Below are 12944 nucleotides of genomic sequence, written 5' to 3' on the forward strand. Positions count from 1 at the left end.
ATCTTAGACTACCCACAATTCTGAATCATTAGGCCCTTCATGAAAGTTTGTACAAGCTGGTATGATTCTGTTCAACAGGACTGAGTATGAAGATTTGTGGCAACTACAGCAGACCTGTGGACAACACAGGTTTCAACTGCACAGGTCTGTTTACCTGATTTTTTTCACTAAATACATACAACAGTACTTCACGAATGCATGAAGTTGGTTGAATGCATGCATGCAGAAGCAAGGATATGGAGTGACCAACTGGCAAGTTATACATGGATTTCCAACTGCACAGAGTCAGCACCCCTAACCCTCATGTTCTTCAAGGGTCAACTATTTTCACCTGTCAGACATATTATCCAGTAGGGTTGAAGCTATCAAAAGCATAGCTATTACACTTTTCTTTACCATTTGTATTCCATAATGATTTCACAGAAGGTGAGGCAGCAGGAGGAAGGCAGGGAGCATGTAAATTTAGCCACAAACTCTCCATTCACAGAAGGATTTTTAAAGCTTAAAAATGTATATATTTATATATGTGTATATACATATATATCAATATTACATGCATAGTTGTATAATTTTATTTTTAAATGTCAAAATAAAGAGAAAGCAAGCTAGGAGACAATTCAATCACTTTGCTTTTAGGAAAAAAATTGATGTATTCTGCTAAATTTTAAGATATTTATTAGAGAAAGGTAGAATTTCAATATTTTTTTCAATAACTGACTTACTAAAAATTATGAGAAAACATGGAAAACTAAGCTATTCCAATTTGCTTGTCAGATTTTGTTTCTTGGTAATAACATTTGTTAAGGTATCACTGTTACACATTTTAAGTGGACAATTTGATGAGGTTTGACAAATGTGTATACCTGTGTAAACATCATCCAGATCATGATAGAGAAAATTCCCATAATGCCAGAAACTTCCCTCTGTGCCACAAACCTCCTTGACCCTTACTTGACCCATGCAATCATTGATCTAATTTCTAATACCATTTTGAAACTAATACCACTTTGCTTCTTTGTGTATTAAGAAGAATCTCATACTAAGCATTCTTTTGCATCTGGCTTCTTGCCCTCAACAAAGTCTGCCAATAATGTTACGTGGACTGGCAATTCTTTCATTTTATTGCTGAGTCCATTCAACAGTTTATTCATTCATCTATTGATGGACATTTACATTCAGTTCAGTCGCTCTGTCATGCCCGACTCTGCGACCCCGTGAACTGCAGCACGTCTCATCCTCTGTCGTCCCCTTCTCCTTCTGCATTCAATCTTTCCTTACAGTTATTTGCACATTAAGCTGCAATGAACATGTCAAGAGTCTTGGTGATCACGTTTTTACTTTTCCTTACTAAATACCTAGAAGTAGAATTTGAGCTATGAGTATATATTTAACTTTATAAAAAAGTGCCAGATTGTTTTCTGAAGTGGTTGAACTGTTTTACATTCTAGCCAACAATGTATGAAGAGTTTAAGTTCCTTGCCATATTGTATTTTGGAGAATTTTCATTTACTTCATCTCTTTCTCCATATGCATGCATGTCCGTGCTCAGTCATGTCCTTGGACTGTAGCCAGCCAGGCTTCCCTGTCCATGGTACTTTCCAGGCAGGAATACTGGAGTGGGTTGCCATTTCTTACTCCATTCTACTACAAATGATGAAGTTCTTTGGTTTGTTTTATTGGATTAGCACTTTGACGATAACGTTTTAAATTTTTAGAGCCAAAAATCTCTTGACCGATGAACAAGCTGGAAGTCTAAAGTCAAAACATGACATGAAAAGCAAAATTTTAGCATACTCTGGCTTCATGTGTTATCAGAAAGATAGATTTCATCCTCAGACTTTTAATGGCAGCCAGTTACCTGAGACTTTACTATAAGAATTCTTTCAGAGTCCCTGCCGCTGCTTGGATTGTAAAGGCTGCAATAGAAATGTGTTTCTTCACTTCTTTCCAGGCTGAATGAGGATCTGCTTTATTTTCAATATCAAACATAGCATCAAAGATGCCAGGAAATGATTCACCAGCATATTTGTTGTGGCTGCTTGGAGCAAAGATGATGTGCCTAGAAGAAAAAAACACAGAGAACAGGCTGAGCTAAGGAGTACTCATGCATTACATTTCACATGCTTTTCCTTTCTCTTTTGTGGTGTCTTTCTTTGTTAGATCGCATTCATAATGAAATATTGTGTCTCCTCCTGATATCTACTTTTGTTACTCCAAAGTAAAACCTTACGTTGTCGGTTTGAGACACTTAGGCAATGGTATAATTTTAAGCAAAGAAAGGAGTTGATAAGATGTGTCTAGCAAATCATATCATGTTATCAACCCAAGCAGCTAGAAATAAGCAGATATTTTCCTGTAAGTTACAGGCATTAGTTGTCTAACTGCCTAGACATCCACAGACATCCATAAAGCATGGATAATTTATGGATATTTTAAAATAAGAGATTAAAAAATAATTACATTTGTGTTGCCTTTTTTAAAGATTCCATAAGAATGACAGTTATTCCCAATACTCTTCAGAATTAAAAAGCAACAAGCAAAGTAGCTTATATTTCAAAAAGTATCATAATTAGTAAGGATAATGAAGCCCATTCCACAAAGGTAAAGCAGCTATATAAGGGTTGCCCACAAAGACACACTTATTTCCAATCTAGAAGGAAAGTCTGCACCTGATTTCCTGCTTCATGTCATAAGTAGCTCAGGAGATCAAGAAACTTCTCTCCACTGTGTGGAATTCTACCTTGCAGAAAGTGACATATTGGATTAATCACTCTTATCAGGAATTAGGCCTGGACTTCCCTGGTGGTCCAGTAATTATGGAAATCCACCTGTCAACGCAGGGGACATGGGTTCAAGCCCTGGTCTAGGAAGACTCCACATGCTGTGGGACAGCCAAGCCCGTGTGCCACAACTGCTGAGCCCACACTCACTCTTGAGCTTGCACAGCCCAGAGGCCATGCTCTACAATGAGAGAGGCCACCGCAATAAGCCCAGGCACCACGACCAGAGTGGCCCCTCTTGCCACAACCAGAGAAAGACTGCTCTCAGCAAGGATGACCCAGCACAGACAAAGTAAATTAAAGGCAGCTGCAGGCGGCCGGGGGCAATGCTTCAGATCCCTTCTTTAGGAAGAAAAAAAAAAGGAATTAGGCCTAACAGTCAAACCCTAGAGCTGCTTCAGAATGTAAAGCTACTATATGACAAAATATAGAACTCTCTGTAAGATTTAATGATCAAAGACATTTATAATGACATCATTTAGATTTCCCAGAGTATATCAGGATTTATTGCTTTGGCTCTTGAAATTTAGTATGGCTTTAAGTGGATCGTCCTTAATGAAACAGGTATACATGCTGAACTGTTTATAAACATTAATAGCCTGACCTATATATAAGCTGAGATACTAGAGATACAGGTCACTTCTTAGTACATATGCCATCCTCTGGAGAACTGTAGAGGGGGAGTATTATACAATATTATTGATTCAAGAATTAAGAAAACCTGATAAAATTGTAGATGAGGTGTTTCCTTAATTTTTCTTCTTATCATCAGTGTTTAGAAACACCATAGGTTCCTGTACATGGATTTTGTGTCCTATAACTTTACAGATTTCATTTATTCTAATATTGGGTTGGCCAAAAGGTACATTTAAGTTTCTCCATAGACCTTTCAGAAAAACCTGAATTAACTTTTTGGCCAACCCAACAGTTTATTTGTGGAATCATTAGGATTTTCTTCTGCAATAGTACAGTTACTTCTTCCTGATTTGGATGTCTTTGTTTATTTTTCCAAACTACTATGGCCAGGACTTCCAATACTGCGTTGAATAAAAATGGTGAGAGTGGGCATACTTGCCTTGTTCCTGATCTTAAAGGAAATGCCTTGGGGTTCTCACCATTGAGCATAAAGGCAGCTGTGGTTTTGTCATATATGGGCTATGTTATATTGATACATATTGCCTCTGTATCCAGTTTGTTGAGACTTTTTTTTTTTAATCAGACTTGCCATGGCACGTGGAATCTAAGCTCCCTGATGAGAGACTGAACACATGCCCCCTCTAGAGGGAGCGTCAAGTTTTAACCACTGGACCACTGGAGTTCCACTGTTCCTGTTAACACCTTTCTTGACATGTTAATTACAGCTTGTCTTAGGATGGGGATCTTTTGAGTTCATCTTATTCACACTCTCTGGGTTTCCGGATCTGGATGTCTGTTTCCTTCCCCAGGTTAGGGACATTTTCAGTTCCTTCTGGAACCTCTATAAGACACACATTGTTCCACCTGATGTTGTCCCAGAGTTGTCCCTTCAACTGTCATCACTTTTTAAAAACCCTTCTTACTTTTTGTTGCTCTGTGAGTTCCACTGCCTGTGTTCCAAGTCACTGATTCTTCTGCTTCGTCTAGTCTGCTAGTGAACCCGTCCAGTGCATTTCTCAATTGCATTAACGTATTCTTTCTTTTAACTCCATGCCTTCTATTTGGTGCATGTGTGCCAAGTCACTTCAGTCATGTCCAGCTCTTCATGACACTATGGACTGTAGACGGCCAGGCCCCTCTGTCCATGGAATTCTCCAGGCAAGAATCCTGGACTGGGTGACCGTGCCCTCCTCCAAGGGATCTTCCTGACCCAGAGACTGAACCCACATCTCTTGCATCTCCTGCACTGGCAGACAGGTTCTTGACCACTGGCACCACCTGGGAAGCCTAAAAACCTGTGCCTTGGGATGAAGCTCTAAGACAAGCCAACAGGCCTCTTTTACAGAAAGATGGGCTGTGTTTCCGTCTGCCACCTGTGCAGTGACTGCAGGCGGTAGCCTCCCATGCACTGACTCTGAGATCATCATAACCCTGTGGGACCAAGGAAAGCAATCCTGTCTGGCCACCAGAGCCAGGGGATCAGGGCACCCCTCGGGCAGCAGCCACAGAAGCTGAGTCACCAGACATCTCTAAGAGCTCCCCCGAGAGATGCTGGCTTCCTGGACCATGGCCGAGAGAGAGCGTGAAGACAGCACCGGCCTCCTGGGTCTCTGCTTTACAGCCAGCACTTACATGGATAGAATCAGAGTCCTGCCCCTCAGCCTGGATCTGTGCTTACAGGATTATGGGCCTCCTTCCCCAGAATACAGCCCCTGGGTCTGTTGCCTCTCTTTCCCTATCTACCCCTTGAGAGCTGCAAGCATACTTCCCTCTGGTCACCAGAGTCAGAAAACGTAGAGGCGTCCCCAGTAGCAGCTTCAAAAATCGGAGGGCCAGAAAACGGTATAAGCTCCCTTCTGAGAGAGGGTCAAGCTGGAGTGAGGCAGAGGAGGAGCAGAGAGCGCTTCCACCAGCCTTCACTGCCTGAGGGCAGCCCTGCAGGCTTCTAGAAGCATGTCGGAGTGAAACGCTGCTGTTCAGGCCGAAGCTCTTGGCCAGGCAAAGGGGCCTCTTCCTCAGAAAGACCCGAGGTGTGTTTCAGTCTGCTCTCTGACAACTGTCTCTCCAATTGTTACAGCCCCATAGGATTCAGGAGTGCAAGCCCCCCTCACCCTCCCAGCCTTGAGCCAGGCAATCAAGGAGTGTCTGCCGGCGACAGCTGGAAAAACCAGGACACCAGATGCAGAAGCCAGAATACCACCACATGCAGATAAAAGCTTCCCTCTGGAGATACTGGCGCTCTAGAGCCCAGCAGAGGGATTGCATGAGGACCATCACCTTCAGGGAAGAAGAGGGGAAAGATGGTGCCCACAGCCTCAGCAAGGCAGAGGAAGAGCAGAGTACCCACCAGCCTCCACCCCAGAGAGGGTCCCTGCCCCTCGAGCCAGTGCTTTAAGATCAACAAATGAACCTCTTTCACTTAGAATCCGGGGGATACTCAAGAGCTGCGTCTGTGCTGGGGCCGGTGGCAGGTGATCTAGCGTTCTTTTGGCCCGAGCCATTTCCAGCCTCTGTGCATCTCTTTGGTCTCACGGATGCAGCCTCGTTGGTTCTCAAGGCCAGATATCGGGGAGGCTCACCCTCAGGCGCAGGTCAGGTGGCTCATTTGGGGACAAACCCTTTGCTCCCCAGAGGGAAGCTCCAGGTCTGTGAGCTCCCTCCTGACGGTCAGTTGCTGCAACCACACAATGGAGTGGGATTTGCGGTGAGACTGGGCAGTAGCCTCCACTACCCCTTTCACACCCACACGGCCTTCTTCTCCTTCGCCTGACGTGGAGGACTTGCTCACTTAGTTTTCAGGGTTTTTGTTTTTTTCCCAGAGGAAACCATTCCATCTGTGGCTGTTGATTCTGTGTCTCAGGGCGGTGAGGTCTGCCTCTCCCTCACTTTAGGATACAGCCTTTGTGGTCAATGAACAGTTCCCAATATATTTTAAACTGGAGGACAGTTTGTCAGCTACTTAATCAAATTTAAAATGTTTAACCTTTTGTCCCTGAAATCCCAGTACTGATTCTAGAGATATTAAATGTTCAAGTAGGTCTTGGGGACATTTTATAGCAGTACTTTTCTAATAGTAATTGCGGGAAAAAACAAATTAATTAAAAACTCAATAAGGACTAAAATTTACACATGCAAGCCATATAATGGAAAACAATGAAACAGATGAGAATAGCTAAAACTATATATACTGACACAGAAAAACCTCTAAGAGAAATTGTTACCCAAAAAAGGCAGTTGCAAGGTGATATATGGTCCCATTTATGTAAATACAAATGAATAAATAAAAAACCAAACGTGTACTTAACTGCATTCAAAATTTAACACCAAACTCTCATCTCTGATTTTCTCTGAAGGAAATAACAGAAACATCTAGGTGTTAGCACTGCCCCTTTTTATTCTATGGAACTCCACAAAGCCTGAATTTGAAAATGAGATATTCTGCTTATAAATCATATAAATTGAAAATATAAAGATGGACTCACAGGCAAAAAAAGATTAATATATAAATTGGCTTTCAATCTTTGGTTTATGGAAATACTTAACTGATGGCTGCTATTTTATTTGTATCAATAAACATTTATCTTCACAATATGTAAGATTTTATAAAAACAGCAACTATTGTGCTCGCTTCAGCAACACACATACTAAAAACAGCAACTATGTACCCAGTGCATCCCTCTCTGAGCTAAATCTTCTGCAAGCCTTAAATTTATAAACCTATGGGGTATAAGCAGAGTAATCTCCATCTACCACTTAGGAATCTGAGTCTTGGAGAAGTAATTTGCCCAGCTGACACTTGGTATTTGGCAGAGATGGGTTCTAAAGGCCTAGGATTATAATCAGTTAAATGTTAACACTAATTACTAATATTTATAAGAAATGCCATATGTAGAGCTACCTTTTGTTTGTGTCACTTGACTTAAACAGCCTTGTAAAATAGCTTGTTATCACCCTCCTAATTCAGGTGAGCAAGCCCTAGATATGACTTGCTGGAAAGTCACACATGTGCCAAGTGAACTAGAACATAGATTTCTGACTCTAGGGCCTTTCTAATTTTTACCAAGGAACCACAGCTTAAAAGACACTTTGAAAAACTGGAGACTATCCCAAAGCAGCCAAGACACTGAGAAAAAAGTACAATTCTTTACAGGAAGCTATGGCACCCATCTTCTGAAACCCTAAATGCTATATGGAAATGGATCGACACTATTCTACTTGACTTGGAGAGCAGTACAAGGCCAGAGGGAGAAAATTACGGGGAAATATATTTTTATGACGAAAACTTTCTATTAAGTAGATCTTTCTTATAATTGAATGAACTTTCTCATGTGGTAGCAAGTCTCCCATCATTGGAAGATTCAAACAGCAGCTGGATAACCACTTTCCTGAAATCCTACAGAAAAGATTCATGTAGAAAATTGAAGCACATGAGCTATAAGATCCCCTTTAAGATTCTGTCTTTTAGATTTTGTCACAAAGAGTCTTTTTCAACTATCATTTGCCATTTATATCTGTAGCAAAGCAATACAGGGTATGAAATTAATTTTTCTGATATTACAGATTACACTATTATGGGACTTCCCTGATGGCCCAGTGGTTAAGAATTAGCCTTGCCATGAAGGGGACAGGAGTTCAATCCACAGCGGGGGAACTAAGAATCCACGTGTTGTGGAGCGACGAAGCCCACGCACCCCAACTACAGCGCCCACGTGCTCCTGAGCCGACGCGGCACAACTGGAGAGCCCGTGTGCACAGACAAAGGGCCTGCATGACGGAACTGAGACCCGGCCCAGCCGAGTAAATGAAAAGAAGTATACTGTCTCGCATGCACACTAAGTCTCTTCCGATGTGTCCAACTCTTTGTGATGCTATAGACTGTAGCCCGCCAATCTCCTCTGTCCATGGGACTCTCCAGGCAAGAACACTGGAGTGGGCTGCCATGCCCTCCTCCAGGGGATCTTCCCGACCCAGGGATCGAACCCTCGTCTTCTACATCCACCTGCACCAGCAGGCAGGTTCCTCACCACCAGCGCCACCTGCATGATCTCACCCGTGTTTCCTTCAGTATACATATCCACTTTCCACTCATCTCACAGTAGTTTAAAGCAGACCTCGAGTATGCTGGTTTAGGTCAGAGTGACATGGTTGGTGTTCTTTAGTGCAATACCTGTTGCCTCCTTACCTATAGAACGGCCTCCCTGGTAAACCAAGAGGATCAATGAATGCTCTTTCAAGAAACATCAGCTGGTCATTCATGATTCTCACTGCTATAGGGCTTTGAGAATAAAAAAAAATAGATAATTAAAACCTTTACCATGAAGCCACATTTCAAACTATTAAATAAGGATAAGGCATGGGGAAAACAAACTTCTAAATCATAGACTTTTAAGAAAATGAGTATTAAATACCCAGGCTCATATGGTAAGCTGCATATAACAGCAGGCGCGTCTTTCTATTATTTATAATAGGCAGAGAGACTGATTAGGAAATGGTTTGATTTCTTTTTCAAGACCACAGACTTTCCTGAAAGAAGTAAAAGACAGTTTTAATTCTTTGTAGGAGAGCCAGGACCCCTGCAAGGACAGACAGCGTGGACTGCCAAGCTGTTCTTGATAAGTCATTCAGTTCCACCATGGAGCAAAGTAGCAGAGTAAAGGCTGACCACCACAGAATGGAGTTTGCAGGAGTCTCCAAGCAGGGAGAGAGACAGCGGTACCTCGTGGGCGGGGAGCCTCTTCCACACTTGGAATCTGCCAACTTAATCTTTTGGGGTGCTGCACAAGTTCCCTAGGTTGTCCTACAACCACAGGGAGAGAGAAAGGGCCCTCCCAATGACTGACACAGCTTTCTGCCTGGATGGGAGGTGGGAAACCTTGTTTGAATGAATTTTAAAACTATTAAGAAAAGTGATATGAACTATGAGGTGGTGCAGTTTATGCTTGTTAAATAATGCTTTGAGTATAACTCAAATTATTTTTCAGCTTTCAAGTGGTAAGATGCAAAAAAAAGTATGAGAAAGAATTTCTACACTGTTCACAGGACTATTTGGTACTGTAGTAAAATGGGTTATGAATGCACTTAAACCTGCAGAATTATGAATTACCAGCAGCAGTCAGAATTCTTACCATGCAAACTTCAAAAGACATGTCTCCTTAGCCCCCGCCATGGGATGAGTGTTTTATGTTTCAACAGCAATGTGCCTCAAACTTTAATGTGAATACAAACTACCTGGAGAGTCTACTGCAGAATTCTAACTCAGAGGGTCTGGCACGAGCTCTGATATTGTCTTTCTAACAAGCTCCCGGGTGAGGCTGATGCTGCTGGTTGGAAGACCATAATCTGAGTAGCAGTGACTCTGAACTGAATGCTCCTATGAGGGCACACAGTTCATTCCACTAACCACATGGCTTTTAAAAACAGTAGATAGCTTTACATTTGAAACTTACTTATTCAGATCAACTTGTGAAAGTCTTCTGTGGAAATCTGAAGCGGCTTCTGAGAAGTTTTTCACAGCAGAAAATAAGGACTCTTAAAAAATAGAAGAATAGAGGTGAAATTATTAAGCACCAATGCTTCATATTTCAGCTTCACTTTCCCACCATCCCCATGCTAGCTTGCTCAATAGGTACTGAAACTATTTTTCTACTGAGTCTTCTTGCAGATCCTTGGAATGTATTAGGATATCTTGTAACAAAGAAATACTGTATAAAATTTAAAATGGCAAAATTGGTTCTGAAGGAAATAACAAATTTCAAGAATCTAGGACATAAAAACTCCTCAATTTATCAGAAACAGCATTCATTTATTTCTTTCAATACTTATTTATTGGGACAACTATATGCCAGACACTATAAATGAGCTTCATTCCTATAATTATTACAGAATAAAATAATGTCATTTTTAGTTTTTAAGTAGTACATTTAAGATCTTAACCTGTGACAGACAAGCTGATACATTTAAACTCTGATAACTGGGGTCCAGTTTGGTCTGATCAATCTTTAGTTCACAAAATTTCTAAGAAAAGGGATTAGGAAAGTGTATCATATTTTTAATAACAACCTGTTTATCATTTTCCATCTTTTCTAAACTGGACACTACCATACATTGCTGATTTGCTTCTTGCATTAATCTTATAATGCAGGGAGTCAATATTCATTTTATAGATAAAGTATTACAGCTCCAAACATGGGATCTCTGTGAGACTACAAAGCTAGTAAGTAATGCATTCAGTATAAGTACATTCAATAGAAGAAATAAGGTCTTTTTTGGCCTTCAATTATTGTTGCTGCTTTTCATATTATGTGCAAATCAAACAATCTAATAGTAGATATTATGAAAGCTAAGGGGAAAGAGGGTTGAAGAAACTTTAAATTTCAAATGAAACGCAAAAGTCAAAATATTAATAGAGAAAAATCAAAACGTGTCCCTAGGATTTAGCGTCACAAGTAAATGAAACCTTTGGAAAGAGCAGTTTTAGTAGAGTCGTAGGAACGTAAGACAATGCAGTGAGCTGATAAACAGGATGCAGAGCACCGTATATCCATCTGTCCATCAGCTTTGCACACAGTCCTGCTGCTGCAACTGTTTAATCTGTCTCTCGGGTGGACCCTACATAATAAAAATTAGTAAAGGCTGATTCACCAGAAAGAAATTGGGGCATTTACGAAGAGAAATAGATGCTGGACAGCCACAGGACTCCGAACTCCCAGCCTGCTTCTTTCTTCATTTCCTCTCTCTCCATTTGCCCCACCACTGCAGTGACTGTAAAGTCATAATGATGTAAGCACCATTTTCTACATTTTCCTTTGCTTCAATTTCTAGATCTTAGTATTCCTGCTAAATCTCTTTCTGAAGATTACTAATTGCTACGTAATTATATTCAGAAGCCATTACTGACCATCCAGTACTCACTTTCAGGGCCCTTATAGTACTCTCCGTGTATCCCTCTAACAGCTTCTCTCCTGTGTTTGGTCTTCTTCTCCATGAGAATATAAGCTCTGTGAGGACAATGACTATTTCTTAAACTTCTTTCTATCTTCCAGGAAATAACGGAGCACTTGGTACACAGCAGACACTCAGTAAGTGTTCGTTAACTTTGATATATACAAAGAATATGTACTCACAGAATAGTAAAAGAGAATGGCCACAATAAAACAGCAATAATAGCTAACATTATGAACACTGTCTGTCACCATTATTTCTATGTACCAACCAACTGAATCTCCACAACAATCTTGGAAACATATTTTCCTATTTTATTCACAATAAAACAGACAGTAGAGGTGTTAAATAACTTTCCCAAGGTCTGACAGTGACTAAATATTAGAGCCAGGATCTGAGCCAGGAAACTACTTCAAGACACAATGCTTAATGCTCCTACACTACTCTGTGCTATAATAAATTTCATCACTGCTTCTCAAGAGAGACTTGGTGTGAAACAGCAACCACAAAAAGGCAAGACAGAAAAGGAAGGAATGCTGAAACCTATGTAAAAATATCCTCCATGTAGGAAAACACTCATAGGTAAATGCTGTAATAATAATGGTAGTAATTATAATATATATATGTAGCGGAATTTGTGGCTTTCTCTACTTCCCCATCTTTCTATAATATTGTTACACTATAATAGTATTGTACTTATAACAATAAAAGCATTTTTAAAGGCAGCAATATAGGGAAAATATTTATCAGCCCAATGTTTGCAGCACAAACTTAGCACAATGGATTCATCTGACACATATCAAACCAAATGGCACTGTTTAACAGGTGTTTAAAGTTCTTTGTCTAGAAGTCAGGATGGGGAAATGAAGCGGGGATGAATTCTAGGATGAAACTGTATGCACTGATGACCGGAGATGATATTTTGAAGCTCTAACGTGATGACTGTAAAATACCTGCCCAACCATTTCTTACCAAATGATACTCCATGGCTTCTACACGCTTGCTCATGTGTCCTGGATGAATTATAGATGCTCCTTGCATAGTTTTCCAAAGTTTTTGCATAGTCTTGAATATTGAAAGGAATGATTTTAGCGTCTGCAAGCTCATAAACCAATGCTCCTCGTAACTGAGCCACAGCAAGCTGCTTTTTAAACGTGGGGTCATAAAACTTCTCTACCAACTCAAATGTCTCATAAATTGTATGGTATATTGGATAGCTGCTGTAAGTATCTGTTTTCTGGAAAAAAAAAAAAGGTGGGGAGGGATCAAGTACAGAAAAGTATTAAATATTCAAATTATAATATTTTATGAAATTATAAAATGCTTCCATTAAAAAACATAACCATATGGTACCCTGAGTTTCATCACAATGAAGGAAAAGCTTAAGGCTAATTCACTAAGACTTCACCATGAAATGTTCACCAACTTAAAATTTTACCATTATTCACTTAGTAATTCATATAACCTTCATTCAAAATACTGCTTCTTGAAAATTTTCCTCATTGCTTTGCTGACAATTAAGGAGTACACACTCAAATTGAATATCAGCACAGTTAGAAATTATCTATCAACTGATTGAGAATGAAA

The 12944-nt window shown here is 40.4% G+C and overlaps 1 protein-coding gene across 3 annotated transcripts in view; it reads right to left on the reverse strand.

Moving 5' to 3' along the window:
• The window catches only part of NAALAD2 (N-acetylated alpha-linked acidic dipeptidase 2), a 50078-nt gene continuing 38451 nt past the window's right edge, over positions 1318 to 12944 (reverse strand). Inside the window, exons 16-20 of one of the 3 annotated variants that reach the window (XM_018043549.1) lie at positions 12330 to 12594; positions 9863 to 9944; positions 8599 to 8691; positions 1859 to 2059; positions 1318 to 1752 (exon numbers count right to left, since the gene is read on the reverse strand). In XM_018043549.1, coding sequence (XP_017899038.1) covers positions 1870 to 2059; positions 8599 to 8691; positions 9863 to 9944; positions 12330 to 12594 — 630 coding nt within the window. In that variant the 3' untranslated portion in view covers positions 1318 to 1752; positions 1859 to 1869. Of the gene's footprint in view, positions 2060 to 8598; positions 8692 to 9862; positions 9945 to 11327; positions 11414 to 12329; positions 12595 to 12944 lie in introns of those variants that run through there. The other 2 variants (XM_018043548.1, XR_001917521.1) reach the window with 2 other exon arrangements.

The sequence above is a fragment of the Capra hircus genome, chromosome 29 (assembly GCF_001704415.2).
Source record: "Capra hircus breed San Clemente chromosome 29, ASM170441v1, whole genome shotgun sequence".
NCBI classification, from domain to species: domain Eukaryota; kingdom Metazoa; phylum Chordata; class Mammalia; order Artiodactyla; family Bovidae; genus Capra; species Capra hircus.